This window comes from Sander vitreus, chromosome 22 (assembly GCF_031162955.1).
Source record: "Sander vitreus isolate 19-12246 chromosome 22, sanVit1, whole genome shotgun sequence".
In the NCBI taxonomy this organism is placed as follows: domain Eukaryota; kingdom Metazoa; phylum Chordata; class Actinopteri; order Perciformes; family Percidae; genus Sander; species Sander vitreus.
Genome location: NC_135876.1, coordinates 4429098 through 4447599, shown reverse-complemented (window position 1 = coordinate 4447599; position 18502 = coordinate 4429098). Strand labels below are relative to the sequence as shown.

The window sequence follows — 18502 nt, the reverse complement described above, 5'->3', positions numbered from 1 at the left end:
AGCGGTCCGCACTAGCTTGTTTTCAAGCTACAAACACATTCGATTAGCATGAAAACATGTCCCAGAGAGCGATTGAGTGGGTACACATCTGTTTTAACCCCGTAGGTTCATTTTGCGCCGGAATTGTCCTTTAATGCGAGACAACATACAACAAATATGTCATTATTCTAATATGTCAACATCAGTCAATAATCGGCCAACTGTAGGATGATGACTATGATGCAGTTTATTTAAAGTGATTGTAAAGGGCGTCAACATTGATATTGTGATGTAGTCTTTTTTTTATTTTATTTTTTTTACATAGACCGCCCAATGTCATGACACTGCAGGAGAACAGCAGGCTTGAACAATCCAGGAGATTTTATGGCCAGTGGAATGTTCTTAACTGTCAGTCACAATCAAAAGCCAAACAAACAAGTAGGCTGCCAGAAGAACCCCCTTAGGGAACATACCAAGTGTCTGCTGACGACTGCAGACAATCAACAGCGAAAGGACTTCAACCAAAATATTAAAAGCATCGACTTTATTTCAGTTCATCTTAATTTTGCCAACTACTTTTGGTCCCCTAAAATGAGGGGACTATGAAATAAAGTACTAGCTATATTTATTGGTGTTCACTGGAGAATTGCTTGTCTGAATCATCTTTCATTATAGATGGTAAATAGAACAATGAAAGCGTGTGAGATGTCACGCATATATTTGTAATGGGTTGTGGAGGCTCTGGTTTGGGTTCATTGCTGTTACTACAGCTAGAGGGAAATCCAACTTTGACTTTGGAGGAGGGAGGACTAGTAAGTAGCACCCACCATCCCACCATAGCTGACTGGTAATTCATGCCACCAAAAACCAGTGTTGGTAGGGGTGCAAGTCTCTGGAGTCGGATTTCTATACTTGGTTTAATGATTCGACACAGATTTGATTCTCTATTCAAAATGGATTCGATACATACAGTGGGGAGAACAGGTATTTGATACACTGCCGATTTTGCAGGTTTTCCCACTTACAAAGCATGTAGAAGTCTGTAATTTTTATCATAGGTACTCTTCAACTGTGAGTGACGGAATCTAAAACAAAAATCCAGAAAATCACATTGTATGATTTTTAAGTAATTAATTAGAATTTTATTGCATGACATAAGTATTTGATACATCAGAAAAGCAGAACTTAATATTTGGTACAGAAACCTTTGTTTGCAATTACAGAGATCATACATTTCCTGTAGTTTTTGACCAGGTTTGCACACACTGCAGCAGGGATTTTGGCCCACTCCTCCATACAGACCTCCAGATCCTTCAGGTTTCGGGGCTGGGCAATACGGACTTTCAGCTCCGTCCAAAGATTTTCTATTGGGTTCAAGTCTGGAGACTGGCCAGGCCACTCCAGGACCTTGAGATGCTTCTTACGGAGTCACTCCTTAGTTGCCCTGGCTGTGTTTCAGGTCACTGTCATGCTGGAAGACGACCCATCTTCAATGCTCGTACTGAGGGAAGGAGGTTGTTGGCCAAGATCTCGCGATACATGGCCCCATCCATCCTCCCCTCAATACGGTGCAGTCGTCCTGTCCCCTTTGCAGAAAAGCATCCCCAAAGAATGATGTTTCCACCTCCATGCTTCACGGTTGGGATGGTGTTCTTGGGGTTGTACTCATCATCCTTCTTCCTCCAAACACGGCGAGTGGAGTTTAAACCAAAAAGCTCTATTTTTGTCTCATCAGACCACATGACCTTCTCCCATTCCTCTTCTGGATCATCCAGATGGTCATTGGCAAACTTCAGACGGGCCTGGACATGCGCTGGCTTGAGCAGGGGGACCTTGCGTGCGCTGCAGGATTTTAATCCATGATGGCGTAGTGTGTTACTAATGGTTTTCTTTGAGACTGTGGTCCCAGCTCTCTTCAGGTCATTGACAAGGTCCTGCCATGTAGTTCTGGGCTGATCCCTCACCTTCCTCACGATCATTGATGCCCCACGAGGTGAGATCTTGCATGGAGCCCCAGACCGAGGGAAACTGACCGTCATCTTGAACTTCTTCCATTTTCTAATAATTGCGCCAACAGTTGTTGCCTTCTCACCAAGCTGCTTGCCTATTGTCCTGTAGTCCATCCCAGCCTTGTGCAGGTCTACAATTTTATCCCTGATGTCCTTACACAGCTCTCTGGTCTTGGCCATTGTGGAGAGGTTGGAGTCTGTTTGAGTGTGTGGACAGGTGTCTTTTATACAGGTAACAAGTTCAAACAGGTGCAGTTAATACAGGTAATGAGTGGAGAACAGGCGAGCTTCTTAAATAAAAACTAACAGGTCTGTGAGAGCCGGAATTCTTATTGGTTGGTAGGTGATCAAATACTTATGTCATGCATAAATTATTTAAAAATCATACAATGTGATTTTCTGGATTTTTGTTTTAGATTCCGTCTCTCACAGTTGAAGTGTACCTATGATAAAAATTACAGACCTCTACGTGCTTTGTAAAAACAGTGACGTGACATACACGAAACAGAACGCATTGACCGGCATCATGTTAATAGAATGCTGGAAGAGCAACAGATAGGCACGCCGGCTGTGGTTTGTGCTGGCTGAATTTAAGCTTTGCCACAGACAGCAGCCAACTGAAGGTCCATCTCAGGGCCGCCACTGCAAAGTGCACACATCAGAAACACACACTGTCTTGTAGTGGGTGCCGGTCGTTTGTTGACATTAGCTGACTCCATTTCTAAGCTAATGTTGCACGCTGTAGGGCATCTGAAGAGAGGCAGTGTAGGCTTCCTTCTGCACTGTGATTGGTTCAGCGGGTGTAGTTCGGTTGAAAGAAAATAGTTCCTACATAAAAACTGCTCACAACCACATCTGTGCAATATCTTTAGTAACCAGTCATGAACGAGACATTGCTGTCAAGTTTTTTAAATGTAATTTTTGGCACTTTGAGCTCCACAAGCCTAGTGCCATCTAGTTTGATTGTATTAGATTATTTTTTGGGGGGCTCTTCCCTTTATTTGATTGTGACAGTGGATAGACAGGAAAGGTGGGAGAGAGATGGGGGATGACACGCAGCAAAGGGCGCAGGTTGGACTCGAACCCAGGCTGCTGCAAAGGACTCAGTATACATGGGGCACATGCTCTTACTGGGTGAGCTAGAGGTCGCCCCATAGTTTAATTATATTGGAGAGAAGGCAGACATCTCTACGGCCGATACTTCCAACTCACACCAAAACTATCTAGATTGAAAAATAGCACTTACCAGTAAGAGGAAAAATAGGCATTTTTGATTTGTCTCTTTGAAGAGTGTAAAGGCATCAGAATATATCAAACTAAATAGGTTGTACAACATGACATCAGAACATGTTTAGGGCAAAGGTCTGGGCCAACTACTCGTAGTTGTTGTGGTTTAAGAGATTATCGAATGTCCCTGTCCCCGGATATTGCATTGTCGGAAAGTGGTTTTCGGACGCTGTTAGACAACCGACAAGACAATCTCAAGCGTACTGCAGACTTAAACTTTTAAGGAAACCACCAAAACCTCTGTTATTATAATGCTGATGGTGTGTCTTCTCTTTCAGTGCCTGGCTGTGTGGGAGTCGTTCCTCCTGTCTCAGAGAGCGGAGCCCAGCGAGCAGAATGATGGTGAAGACGCCTCTTAAAGTGTGTAGATCGAAACGCCTTTCCAGCACACTCTGTTGTCTCTCCAGCACAACCAAATATAGACTTTGTACCAATGTCTACTTATGCCAACATGCATCATGTATGAAACAAGCACGATCTGCCTCTTTCATTCATTCATTCTTTCATTCTGTCTGTGTGTCTGTCTGTCCAAAGAAGTTAATCCAAACCAGCCATTCCAGTGATGATGGTGCATCACTAATACCAACACTGTGATCCAAATATCCACATTTTAAGGTTTCCTCTTTGTGCATTGCCAAAAGTTAAAAGAAGCCTCCTGGCTCTTCTGTCCAATATTTAGGTGGATTACTATGGCTGTACACCACACAGGCTCTGATTGGTCGGGATCCAGCATGAAGTCCGCCATGTGTTTTGGCCAAGTCATAGCTAGAATTTTTGATCTAATCTGACCTGACCTTGGCACAAATAAACTATCAATTTCTCTTAATAAAAATAATAATAATAATGTAATATGCATGCCTTTGACTGAAAGCAAGTTCAGGTCTTGCGTCTATACTGTGTGTTCTCATGGATTTTTGCAAAGAGTGTACACTGAAAACTAAAATTATAAAATGTCATCACAAGAAATGCATTGAGCAAAGCTAGAGTTTTCCTTTCAGGCTTTCAGAATGCTCTCAGTAACACAGTAATATTGATCTCCCGGTGCACTTTGAGCAGAGAAGCCTTAAATGATCTTGTTGTTTGGGCCGATAGAGATTTCACGTTTACATGTCTGATGAAGACCAGCTACAGTGTCTATCTGATATCTTTTTTTTTTTTTCTCTTTTTTGTTTTTATCATTGATTATGTAAAAAAAAAGGTATGAATAAAGTTGATGTTGAGATAATAATAAAGACAAGACCTCACACCATAAACGGTTTGGGCTTAACAAATAAATTGTTTGCATTTTGCTTTGAGTTTTTAGGTGCACAACAGTTGCTCCTTCATAATTAAGAGCAGTTGAAGGAAACATTTGTCATTGTTTCCTTACGTTTCCAGCTGCATCACTGTTCAAAAACATTCAGCCTGTTTCTGAACTGAATGCAGGGTTTAAACGTATAAAAAAAAACTGCTGGCATGAAAAAAAAAACATTTCTACAAAAATTGAGACATCGATTTGGTTAAACATCAGTTCAAAGATTGATGAGCCCCATTCATTTGCAGTTTGCGGTCATCTGATGAGGTGTAGATCAATACATTGGCAGGGCGTGCAGATGGTTGTTTGATATCAGAGGGGGTGTGAATGTAGGCTCCAACCTGCAGTAAAACCCATTCAGGTCATTAGGACAGATACCACCAACCAGTGTTGCCAATTTAGCGACTTTGTCTTTCTGTAGAAGTAACGCCAGTATTGTCCCATGAGCGCGCAAGGTCTTTCTCATCTTGTGGTTTTTCCAGTGAGTGAGGAGCAGGCAGGCTCCCCCAGCTCTGCTCGCTCCTCTTGTGCAGCAGCACTGCGCAGGCAGTTAGAAGGGGTGGGAGGGAGAAAGACGCCGCTGAGCTGTCCTGGCCCTGGGCATCCAGTCCTTCGTGACTGAACCAAGCCAGCTTTCTTCAGCCTCCCTTTTCTACAAAAGGGAGGCTGAAGAAAGCTGGCTTAAGTAAGTAAGTAATATAATAAAAGTTACTGTAGTGATTGTGATTATTTGGCTAAATATTTAATTTATTTCTATCTACCTTGCTCTTGATCTCTGACTTGCGGCACCTGACACAACCACTGAGCTTTATGCACATTATTGCGTAATGACGTCACAAATACTACACAAATAGCTACTTTTAGCGACTTTTGGAGCAAGTGGTAGCTACTTTCACTGGAGAGGAGTTGGCAACACTGGTCTCAACAGTGAGGGGGGAGGGTCTCCTGTAGCTGGTGACTTCCTGCAGACCTCTGCACAGACTCGTTGGCTAAAAAAACTTGTTTCTCTATCTCTCTACCGTCGGTGTGTTTGTGGCCTGTGTAGAAATATTTCTATAGTCCAGATGTGTGATTCTTAGTATTAAAGTCTATAATATTGTGTTGCACATTGCTGTGAGTTGTATGTAGTCAGGCGATGTAACAATTTCCAGGGAAAACGCATTCCTATTCCGTGTCAATGTACACACTTAGTTAGCTACCATATAAGTTCAGGAATCTGAGTGTTCTTAGACGCATAGGTCACATAGAAAGTTAGCATAAGATTTGACCATATACAGGAAGTCCAAGAAATGTTAGTGTATATAAATTACTGTAACATACGATGAAGTGAAACGGGGGGGGTTTGTCTGGTGTGTCTCAAGATCTGGAAAAAAACTTCCCTTAGAGAGGAGAGGAACGCCTTCAAGCAAAGAGGATAAGAGATGAGGATTTTGGCCGGACGGTGTTCATAATTTGACAGGGACTTTGAAAGTTATTGTCATTTCATGAACCCACGTTTGTTGTGATTTAAATGCTGTACAAAGTAAATTTGCTTAACTGAACTCTTCGTCTCAGATTGATCCTTGTGTAAACGAAAGAAGGCGCAGGAATTAATAAATTAGAGTCAGATTTGATAGGCCTTAGGGCCTTATTTTAGACATAATTCCCTACACCTGGTTGTACAGGAGTCTGTCCCATCTTACATTACATTACGATACGATAAGGTGACCAGATTTCTGAGACAAAATCCGGGGACATTTTTAGCTCAGAAGCGTAAATACCTCCAAAACAGGTAATTTCTTTATCTTTATAAACTTAAAACGTGGACACTGCCCCAGGGGGGGTCACTAGACCTAGAGCTGCACAAGCCCCCCTAGAGGGGGGGATCCATGGGCATGCTCCCCTGTAAGAAAATGTTGTGTATTTTAATGTTAAATGCATCAATCTGGTGCACTTCAGATTCAGAGGTTAGTCTTGATTATTCATCTATGGGTGGGAATATTTCACTTCAGAATTTTAACCATGCACACACAGGTGGAATAGTTTTTTCTTCATATTTTTGCATTAATGTCACTAGGAAGCATACCAGTAGAAATATATATTTATATTTGTAAGTGGGATATATATAAGTAAGTGGGATTGTGAGGAATCTGGCAATATAATAACCATTATGGTGGAATACACTAGCTAAGCAATTTACAAAAAATATCTGTGCTGACATAAATAGTTTACTTGAGGATACATTATAAAGTTGTAGACCATGTAGAAATGTTGTTGCAAAACCGGATTACTCAGGGACCACTTGTTGAGTGAAGAGTTTGTGAGATATTTCACAGAGAATAATGGGTGTGCAGAGATGTATGCAGAATGCAAATATAACATTTCATGTAAGTTCAATGTTAATTTTCTTGCAATTTGTCACAGCAATGGGGTTAACACTTTTGCATGCGCTATATCCGTGTCACATTCTCATTAGGGGCTGAGCCCCCCCTAACGATCTTGATCCTGTTGCTACCTGTTGATACTTGTACTCCACTACACCTCAGAGGGAAATGTTGTAATGTTTACTGCACTACATTTATCTGACAGCTTTTGCTTTATTGCTTCACGCTGGGCTTGTTTCTGCAACAGTATCGGATACAATTAAAACTAGAGGAAATATTTTCCTTTGACATTGGTCCAGTATTAAACGAGATCACCGCAGTCGGAAACGGCGAAACAAACTACAATGTAAGTTAATAGGACGTCAATTGTACAGCTTGTTTTTACGTTCATAAAAGTGCTCGTTTTGCCACTGACAGGTTCAGATTAATATTCTAAGTGTCTGACAACATTATGGAAAGGATTTCTAAGGAGGTCGACCTTTCTGTTAAAGAGTAAGAGCCTTTTTTTAAAACATAAAAAGTCCGCGAAATTGCGTTCGCTAAACCCACCAGACTCCATGTAAATAAACAGTAAGTTTAGCATCGTAAAATGGGCATTCTAAAATATCTCTGAGCTCTGAGCAGTGCTTGCTCTGACTGTCTTGAGCCTGTGCGTATAGGGTGCACGACTATTTCATTCCAATTTCGGGTCTGTCAGTCACAGTGAAAACCGGGGACATTTCCAGGGACAGCTCCAGCCGGGGACAGGTCACCGAAACCCTAATAATGTAATGGTCACCCTAATATAGAAACCGTGTAAAAACTGACTGTACAAACGTGCAAAAACAGTGCAAGAAGAAGCCAGAATTGAGCTGTTAGATGCTGTCTATGTATGTCTGTTCAATGTGGTGATGGCAGTGGGGATAAAGGATTTTTGCAAATTAGACTCTGATGGCAGTAATATCATCCAAACTTTTGCACTTTGTCTAGGCCGCTCGGGAGAAGAGAGGTACAGAGCTGACTTTGTTTTACAGCGATCGTTCACTCGCTAACGTTACTTCAGGCTGCGGCCGACAGTAGGCATGGCGAATCATTTGTTCGTATTGTTTTGGGGACAATGACATTGCTGATAGCTAGCTTGTCTTGTTGTTAAACATAATGTCCCATTATATTTACTGATTGCCAACTGTGCACCATGTGATTGACTTTGAATCTTGCTAGCATAGCGTTAGCTTTCCGGCTCCCGTTGCTAAGCGTGGAAAGTCGTATCTAAGGTCCGTCCTATTTACTGGAGCAGTGAACAACATTTACATTGCTTAGGAATCTTATGGGATAGGAATGATTGTTCCAGGTATTAGTCAAACCCTCAGGCATTACCAGGGAAACAGAGTTCTTGTTTGAAAATATAAATGAATGGTCTTATAAAATGCAGTCTTGCTTTGCCAGACCTTCCACACGCTGCGGAGCGCAGGAGGGTCTTGCTAGTCCACACAGCATTCCTGGATGGGAGAAAAACGTGCTCTGGTTTATTGGCATTTCTTTAAACCAATCACAATAGTCTTGGGCGTTGCTAAGCTCCGCACAGAAAATAGTCATGCGAGAGAAAACTCAACCATTCACCATAGTCCTCATAAATCCACCAGAGTTTAGAACGCCGACACAAAGAAAGAGGAAGGTGACGAACATCCGGCCGAAAAACATGCATCCGGCGGAATTTCCTGCGGCACCAGAGCAATCCCGGAAGTGGAACGTCGAGGATATAGATTATTTAAATGGTCTTTGGCAATTGAATTGTATGAGCAGGTTAAAGGGTAACTACCTTTTTTTCAACCTGGGCCCCATTTCCCCATGCATTTGGAGTCTAATAGACTGATGTGACCAAAAATCTATATATTTGGTCCAGTACTGAGCGAGATTGCAATGACGAACTGGCGGGAACCCGAGCTACAATGTAATTTAATGGGGCAATTGTGGAGCCTACGTTGAAAAAAACGGTAGTTACCCTTTAATGCCCTTCAAGGTGTCCATTATCCTTGTCAGGCATTAACCCTTTAATACTATATACACCTAAGGAGCAAATTCTCTGCATTGAGTACTTTTATTACAATTTCATTGCAGGACTTTTACTTTACTTAACACAAAAAAACATTCACTTCTAACAAAGAGAAGTGATGTATTGAACCTTGTTTAGAAACTAGTTCATTTCTACTACAGGCTATTCAGAATACTTCCTCTGCCGCTGGTTTGACTTTCTATGCAAACAGGATGATTTGAATGTGATATCAGACTCCGGAGAGAAACTGCTGAAAGCAGTGAGAACATCTACTTTACATTATTTATGTAACTAGACTTGTGTTAAAGAAGCATTAGTGCAGTGCCCGTTTTAAACGCGTCTATGGCCTCCAGTGTTGCTGCTTGCAGCAATCTGGAGAACCGCTCTATCAAACAATTTCACACTCGTAAATGCGCTTTCTTGGGTCCGTGCAGCAAGTGATTTAACTGTAATGGTTCTGCTGTACTGCTAGCAAAGTATGGACAAGTTTGTAAAAGGACTGCCAGGTAAACATAAAGACGATAAAGCTACACCAAACCCCCCAAAAAAGGCGGGTTTTTTTTCACAGTCAAATCTTTTCTAATCTTAAAGTATCTATTCTACAAAATGTCAGAAACTGTTATATGCCAAAGCAGATACATTCAAAAGTCTTGTTTCAATCATCCAACAGTCTACAGCCCAGAGATATTAAGTTTATGATCATATATGACGAAGAAAAGAATCAAAACTTCATTATTGAGAAAGCTGGAAGCGGTAAATATTTAGCATAATCGCCAATGTCTGAAAGGATGAAGTGATTATTAAAATAGTTGTGACTTATCGATTAATCAGCTGATTGTCACATCTCTATTCTGGCCCGTTTGGACTTTAAGGAAAGAAAGACACTTTTCTCTGATGAAAATAGATGCAGAGATCATTCCAGCTCATCCTTCTTCTTGTGGAAGACTTTTCCATCGGCCTGCTTCCTCCAGCTCAGTTTGATGTTGTCGTCCAGCCCCTGGGCCTTCAGCTTCTGTTTGAGCTGAGACACAAAATTCCTCAACATCATCACTCACAGAGACACAGATCCCATTATTATTATTTAGATTGGACTCATCTGGGAGCTCCATTATTCCAGACAGAGTGTTGAATCATAATTAGTCCTTATTCTCCCTCAATAAGACCTGCAGAGAGCCACGACTAGACTCTTTACTTCTGCACGTCATGTATATGGCCATAGCATTGTAATAATAAATACAGCTAAATAAGAAAGCTATTTCATTATACAAATGAAATAGCTTTTGAATTTTCTTATTTAGCTGGGTCAAGAAAGTTTTGTCTTATTCTCTGTTCTGTTTTTGCATAAAAGTATAAAACATGATGTACCTGCTTCAACATGGCCTCCATCACAGCAGGGTCGTTCAGATCCAGGGAGTTCTTCTTCTCCAACCTCAGTCTTATCACATGCTTTGAAGCAGGCACTTTGAAAAAAAGCACTCTATCAGATATAACATTTCTGCTTGGATAACAAACAGCATCCTGCTCATGGAACATTGGAATTCCTCATCAACAGTTTAAACAATGGCAAGGGAAAAAGTGGTAGTTGCATGCTAACTTTCCAAACACTTTAATAAAAATGATCCACATCGTGAGTGTTTTAATGTATTATCCAGAGCCTGATGTTTTGTTTTGTTATATTCCCATCCAACGCTGAAGTAACCCTGAATCTGATGTGAATCACAGGTTAGCACTCACCTGGACCGAAACAAATGAATGCTCTCTTTATCTCACAGTTCCAGTCTTCCCATTTGCCAGATTGACCGAAGGCTGCGACCACACAAGTCTCGTTCCTACTGTTGTTGTTGGGTTCCCCAGTTTTCCAGTACCTGAATGAGGAAGTACTTCCATCCGACCACTTCCAGGAGTCTCTGAAAAGGCCGATCCAGACTGATCCTCCAGTAGGTATCAGCTCCTGCACCTTCTGGTTCTCTGTGCTGTTTCTCACACTAGCCAGGTCTGTGTACTGTTCTCTGCAGTAGCTCTGGGCCGCAGGCCACGTCATGGAGATGTTAGTGAGGATAAAAGTCACATCTGACTCTGAAAATAAAGCAAAGAGAAGAGTAGAGGCCTCCCATCTGTGGCAGGATTCATGCCTTTATGATTATTAATCCCCTAAAATACTGTATAAGGAACCACATCCATAAATCCAAAATGTACTGTAAATCTCTTTACAATAATAATACATCTCCTTAAAACAGAACAATAGATGCAGACATTATGTCATTATGTTATATATGTTATATATATATATATAAAAAATTATATATATTCAACAATGTCCTACTGTCTTCCAATCTGGGGTCCGTTTCAGAAAGCAGGTTTAGTGAAAACTCTGAGTTTGTTTGTTGTTTTCTGAGATGAGGGTAAAAACTGAAACCGAAAACTCAGAGTTTCCCATCTCAGGGTAAATCAACTCAGAGTTTGTTAAACCTCCTTCCTGAAACGGACCCCTGGTCTCTTACCACTAAGGAAATTACAATTGCGCTCTCAAGATCCACAGTAATCTTCCAAAGTGGTCTCACCATTGCATTGCACTCACAAGCTCAAACGCTCTGACTTACCAGAATTATATAAACAGCCACGCTATTACATTTTATTTTCAGATTCAAAATAGCACTTCACCAACACTTGCTGCACTTCTCCCAACACACAATATGAGACCAGTACGCCTCACTAGGTCAGTTTCACAGGCACTCATTCCAGTCCCCCCATACAAAAACCACTATGGTCAGAAATCCTTTTTTCATACATACACCAACATTTGGAATGACATTCCCCATCACATTAGAACACTACCATCCATCACATATTTCAAAAAGGCATACAAACTGTTCCTTGCACTCATGATTGTTCATGTTGTCATTGTGTGTTTTGTTGTTTTTATTTGTCTGAATCTGTCTAGCCCATGCTACTGTCCTGTACGTGTGTTTCTGTCTTCATGTGCCGTAACTGTGTTCTGTGTTCTATGTTTCTGCAGAACAGGAACCTGCAGGAAACCAGTTTTTAAACTGTGGCAGGCCCGTTTAAACTGTAACTTAATGTTACTGTTAATCCTTTCCTGTATAATAAATGAAATAAAATATTTTCAACATAGACTATAAAAAAAAAATAATGGATGACGCACATGAAAAATCAAGCCAATGCCAAAGTGCCTTAAACCTGCATTCTACCTAATTTCCAGAAGGGGCTCCGGCACCGGCTCCAAAATAAAGTCTGTTTCTATATGCCATTTCACAGTGGTAAACATATACCTTCTAAATGTAAGTTGATTTCCTGTTGCAGTGTAAGCATAGCTATGCGGAGATGCCTGCCTCAGGGCTCGTGAGATGCGTCTCTGCCACCACCATTTTGGGACGGACATCTGAACCGCTTGACCATAAAGACTCTTGTGCTGCTTTTGAATGTTCATGTGAAAAAAAAGCCAAACAGCAACATGTAATAACATTTTTAATGGATAATAAAGGCGTTTTTACAAACGTGTTGAATTTAATGACACAAGAGGTAACAATACTCCTTCTTTTAAGCTAACATAAAGTTAAGTGACTGTCCTGATACTGAATATGCTAGCTTGCGTCAGCTAAAGTATTTTTTTTTATTTAATTCATTAGTAAGATGAAAATTATGTTTGTCGTGTGTTATTGAAGTGGCGCAGCTCCGGCCTGAACTACAGTTCCTCAAGTCAATCCCCATAGACATTAAATTACTGTATATTAAGGCTTAAAGCCACGTGCTGTTACTATCTACACAAGATAAGGTATTTTGTTTATTTATTTAACAAAGTACCCTGTATCATAAATATATGTCTTGCATTTGTAGCAAAGCAAATTCTTGAAAATCAGTTGGAAATTTAGCGAGAAATTATGATTTTAATTGTGGATAGACAAACGCTTAATAGACACACATGCATTACATGCGACATGTCCGTCCCAAAATTGCGGCCGCGTTGACGTATTGCCAATGCGACGGCCAATGCGGTATCTACGTATCTATGGCAGTGTATGTGAATGACATCATATAACAGAAAGTTAACAAGGGTCCAGGCTGTTGCCTAACAATTGAATTTCATTGAAAAGGTCTATATCTATAGATATATATTAAAATAGACCGGAATTTGTTTTTGGGTGGTGTGGGTGTTTTCATCTTGAACTTTGACTTTCTCACTGTGTGTGGTCACTTTAGCTAAATTAATTGGAACATTTTATTAGCCAGTACCCGGAGGTCTTCTCCACTGGATGACTCGCTTCAGAAGGGTTCCCCCGCCATTGCAAACATTAACAACACTGGCTTGGCCATGTCAACCGCCCCCAGCTCTTTCCAGCTCCCCACCCTTTAATCAAAAATCATCACGTCCAGATGCAAAAATCCAAGATGACGATGCCTGTATCGCCACACTCCAGGCTTCAAAAGGGCAGTCCACAAAACAAAGGGTGATGTCACGGATGGTAAGTCCACTATTGCTATAGTCTATGTTGAACACACACGTTCTGTTTATATTGTAAGCTGTGTGCATATGAACATGCACTCATTCCTACCGTCTTATTATTTGCCTGTCAGTCACCTTTAAAGCACTTTGAACGGCACTAACCTAACTACCTAGGCCCAAATAATACAAACAAAGAGGCAAAGAGGAGCAGAGAAGGGAAACGTAACTAGTTAATATTCTCACCTCTGACATGTATGCAGACTGCCTTCTTGGAGCTTTCACAACTGATGTCGTTCCATAGCCCATCATCACCCATCTCTGTGCAGTATTCTTTACTGAATGCATTATTCGGTTCCCCAGTCCGCCATCGTCTCAACTCAGCCTCCCCAGGTTTGTAGAAACTTGTGTTCGTCAGTGACCACCGCCAGCTGTCCACGTCATCGTACAGTCCTATCCAGGCTCGCTGAAAGCAACATTTGATTATGATATAAAGAATTAGACCCTGCTCTTGCTTTTGTAAGGCCAACCTGTATTTTTACTAGGGCTGTCAAACGATTAATTTTTTTTAACCGCGATTAATCGCTGAATTTCTATAGTTAAACGTACAATATGTAACTTTCTGCCGCTAGGGGTCTCTCAATCAAAACAATGGATTGTAAACAGACGTTTGATGACGTTGGAATTATGGGAGTTTTTAATTGCTAAACGCTATCGTCGATTAGAATGCATCTGTTCACGGACGAGTTCACCCATTCAAGTTTATTCACATTATGTCTAAACATGGAAACAACGTTACTAATAACGTTGTTTCCATGTCAAGCTAATAAAATAGCTGCAGTTTCCCCAACATAATTACGTTTTTCTTGATTCAATCTGTATTGTTAGCTAGCTAGCTAACTGGTCAGCTGACCAGTTAGCTAGTCAGCCAGGGCTAACGTTAGCAGGTTTTAGCTGCTGGCTAATGATAACGTTAGTCTTTCTAATACAAAATGCCCTCAATGCACCACATTTAGTTGTTTGTTACTATGTAGTAACCACCTGTCACTGACATCATTGTTGAAAAAGACTTTGAAATGAAAGAGAAACAGGAACTCACATAGCTGTAGTATTCTGAGTAGTAGTAGAGAGAGAAAAGTGAACTTACATAGTAGTAGTATGTTTGGTATCCTGGGTAGACCATTTTGCTTGAATCTGCCATGTTGTTCAGGGTCTTCACATCCTCCATGTTGTCTACAGTGGCCAGGTCTGTGTATTTCTCTCTGCAGTAACTTTTTGCTTCTGTCATGTTCTTCTGCTCATAGACAAAATGGTACTCCTGTACCAGCGCGTGTGATGACACAGCACTCAGCCCTGTGGTGAAAGACATGCAGATTTACACAATTGCACAATAAGCAATAAGTACTTTTACTGCTGAAGTACATCAACTCTGTTAAAACAATGCTCACATGCCCATATGGACATTGAAACAGTTTTTCTTGCTGTAATTATTACTCCTGTTCAGACTGGACATTGACATATTCACTTCTAATTTTAAAACAACCTGACCATTGTTTAAGACAGACTTTAAAACTGTGAAATGTTCCTTTAAGTAGCATTTTAAAAGTAGGACTTTTACTTGTAATGAAGTATTTGTACATTATTGTATTGGTTCTTAAGTAATAGATCTGAGTACTTCTTCCACCAATGAGTGCAATTCCTTCAAATGTGGATGAAAGCCAAGAGCCACTATAACAATCAGATCATTATTATTATTAATATTATTATAAAGTTCGAAACACAGACTCTGCTTGATTCATCCCTAATTGAATTTCTAAGAAAAATTGAGAGCTGTGATTGGTTCCGGCTTATTTTTTATGTCAGTTTGGCATCGAGAAAGAGTGGGGGACTCAGTGAGGGTTTGTAAATCCCTGGAAAAATAGAAATTAGCAAAAAATATTTCAACATGGTGAAGGTATCGGGGCCCTCAGACCCTGAGGCCCCGTCCTGGAGGTCTTTACGGATTTCATCAACATAAAATAATCACTGTATTGTTTGCATAAATCAACTATGATACAACTGAAGTGCATCCTAATAGTGTTCTGATAGCCACAAGGATGTATCAATGTATCTAAACATTTATGTAACATAATAAACACTTGCCTGATGCGGCCACGATGAGCAGCAGAACTTTGTCCATCTTGTTTGCTCTCGGTTAGTCTTAATGTGTGACTTCAGACTGGCAGCTGCTGATATGGTTCATTTCCAACAAACGGCTTACAGAAGCTCAGTATCAGTTGACGTCATGGAAATTTGTCAGAGACAATTATTTGCATGTAAGGCAAATTAAATGCATATTCTATTTTTAAAACACACTAAACATGAACCCCCTACCCCCATAACAAAAGATCACACAGTAACTACAATATTTAAGACCATACAACAAAATAATAACAAAATAGACAATAAACTAAAGACCAAATAAACATACTAGACCAAATAAACACTTTTTTCGACATACACTATACTATGGCTTTTTTTATCACTCTTTTAGACATACTATACTATGGCTTTTTTATCACTTTTTTCGACAAACTATGCTGTGGCTTTTTTTTATCGCTTTCTTCGACATAACTATACTATGGCTTTTTTTATTATGTTTTCCGACATACTATACGATGGCGTTTTATAACTTTTTTGCAAAATACTATACTATGTCTTTTTTTCGACATACTGGCTTTTTTAATCACTCTTTTAGACATACTATACTATGGCTTTTTTATCAGTTTTTTTGATATACTATGCTGTGGCTTTTTTTTTATCGCTTTCTTCGACATAACTATTTATTATGTTTTCCGACATACTGTACATTGGCGTTTTATTACTTTTTTGACATACTATACTATGGCTTTTTAATCACTTTTTTGACATACTATATTATGACGTTTTATCACTTTTTCGACATACTATATTATGACATTTTATCACTTTGTTGCGAAACACTATGCTATGATTTTTTTTCAACATATACTTTTTTATCACTTTTTTCAACATAACTATACAATGGCTTTTTTTATTATGTTTTCCGACATACTGTGGCGTTTTATCACTTTTTTGTAAAATACTATTATATGACTTTTTTTCGACATACTATACTATGTCTTTTTATCACTTTTCCGACATACTATACTATGTCTTTTTTATCACTTATTTTGACATACTATGGCTTTTTAGCACTTTTTTCAACATACTATACTATGGCTTTTTAGCACTTTTTTCAACATACTATACTGTCTTTTTTAATCACTTTTTTCAACATACTATACTATGTGTTTTTTATCACTTTTGTCGACATACTATGCTATGGCTTTTTTTATCGCTTTTTCGACATAACTATACTATGGCGTTTTATCACTTTTTTGCGAAATATTATTAGTTATATTACTATGAATTTTTTATTCCTTTTTTCGACATACTATACTAATACGTTTTCGTTATACTATACTATGATTTTTTTCAACCTACTGTATTAAAAAAATTATGAAATATGCATTTCTCAGGGAGAAACTGATAACATTGGTCCAAAGGGACTTTTTTTTAATGCAACAAGTCATGTTGACAAGTTATTATCCATAGGCCCCTGTGAAACAATACAGCTTCCTACTGATATTTATGGAAGAAACATTGTATAATCCATGTGCACCACAATGTCCTGCAATATCTCATCCCGCAAACACTGATGCTCTTTCAATAGAAAGATAATTTCTTATACATAATAATGACCATGTGAGCCCCACGTCCCACGCAGTGAGCCCCGAGGCCGACAAAGGTCCAGACTCATAGTCAGTGTGACATAATACGACATAATGACTTCAACCCACTACTGAAGCTGGGCAGACATCACCGCTTCACCATGTTATCTACTTGTTTTCATATTATGTGATGAATACTGTTCATATGTTAGTGTTATTTGCTGTGTGGCGTCTGTTCCTCCAGTCGCTGAAATGAACCGCTGGCCTAGACTGTGTGGGAGTCTGAAATCCTTTGTGGTAAATTAAGTTGCAGCACTGCGTTGCCGATGTGTGGAAAAGGAACTTCGTTGACACTGTACTTGATTATAAAAAGGTTTATTACATCAAGGATTTCAGCATCATGACGGATCCTGCAGAACCCGGAGAGTACAAAGCCAACATGCACTCTGTCTTGCTGCAGCAAGAACATGGCTTAGGTAACATGTTAGATAAAGTAAATAGATGTGAGTTGGCAAGTAAAGGTCTGAGTCCCTTTGAGGTCAGAGTCTTTTTGGGGGGGCTCAAACACTACACATAAATCACATAAAACATCCTCTTCAACACATCACTCCACTGATAGGAAAAATCATTAAACTTACTTCACTAACACACACTATCACTATGTCTCAACACATTTGAGCTTTATACAAACTTTAACCGCTTCAGATACTACAATTTCCCCCCTTCGAGACTTAATGAAGGGTAAGAGTAAAACATACATGTTTAAAATGATAACAGAACAATTTGACACATGTTCCTTATAGTATGATCTTAACAATACAACAACTTTATGGAGTGCAACCTAATATGTAGAGTGTAACAAAATTTATTTTATTTATTTATTTACGTTCATACTTAAAGTCATCATATAGTCATCACAATCTGATATTCCTTCTGATATTCCCATAAACATTCCTCATACGTCTTATTTGAACAAAAACATCCTTTTGCTATTTTCACCTAACTCCGTCGGTGACACAAACTTCTGGGTTAAATTTACTACATTCTTTCCGAAAAATTGTACTCAGTGTTGACGTCACATTTGCAAGGGATGTTAGTACTGTCGTAGCATTCATCTCTTCCAAAGTTACCCCCAAAATTCACTGTTATTCAAATATAACACTTTCAATTGTTTCGAGAACAAAGTGACAAACGTCTTCTGTGTATTATTCACTTTTGATTATTATGATATATGGTTTCTGTATTCCTCCAACAGACTTTAAATTTTCCATCATAAGCGTCACTTTATTAATCACGCGACCTGCTATCCAATAATTTTGAAACGGAACAGTTTTTAACTCCGGCTCTA

At 39.6% G+C, this 18502-nt stretch overlaps 2 protein-coding genes across 4 annotated transcripts in view; one reads left to right on the top strand and one right to left on the bottom strand.

Annotated features, from left to right (window-relative positions):
- snx7 (sorting nexin 7) overlaps nucleotides 1–12098 on the top strand; it is a 72494-nt gene extending 60396 nt beyond the window's left edge. The window contains exons 9-10 of one of the 2 annotated variants that reach the window (XM_078280175.1): nucleotides 3554–3635; nucleotides 10737–12098. In XM_078280175.1, the coding sequence (XP_078136301.1) occupies nucleotides 3554–3634 (81 nt within the window). In that variant the 3' untranslated portion in view covers nucleotide 3635; nucleotides 10737–12098. Of the gene's footprint in view, nucleotides 1–3553; nucleotides 4551–10736 lie in introns of those variants that run through there. The other variant, XM_078280174.1, reaches the window with a different exon arrangement.
- Nucleotides 8991–15664, bottom strand: LOC144536872 (macrophage mannose receptor 1-like). Of its 2 annotated transcripts, none has more exons than XM_078280177.1 (6): nucleotides 15566–15664; nucleotides 14571–14776; nucleotides 13670–13889; nucleotides 10699–11040; nucleotides 10330–10424; nucleotides 8991–9985 (listed from the first exon to the last, which is right to left on the bottom strand). In XM_078280177.1, exons 1-6 carry the CDS (start codon nucleotides 15600–15602, stop codon nucleotides 9878–9880), a joined length of 1008 nt encoding a protein of 335 aa, XP_078136303.1. In that variant the 5' UTR covers nucleotides 15603–15664; the 3' UTR covers nucleotides 8991–9877. The 2 variants fall into 2 exon arrangements, with proteins under 2 accessions (XP_078136303.1, XP_078136304.1); XM_078280178.1 differs by having other exon boundaries at nucleotides 10830–11040.
- Nucleotides 15665–18502: the final 2838 nt, after the last annotated feature.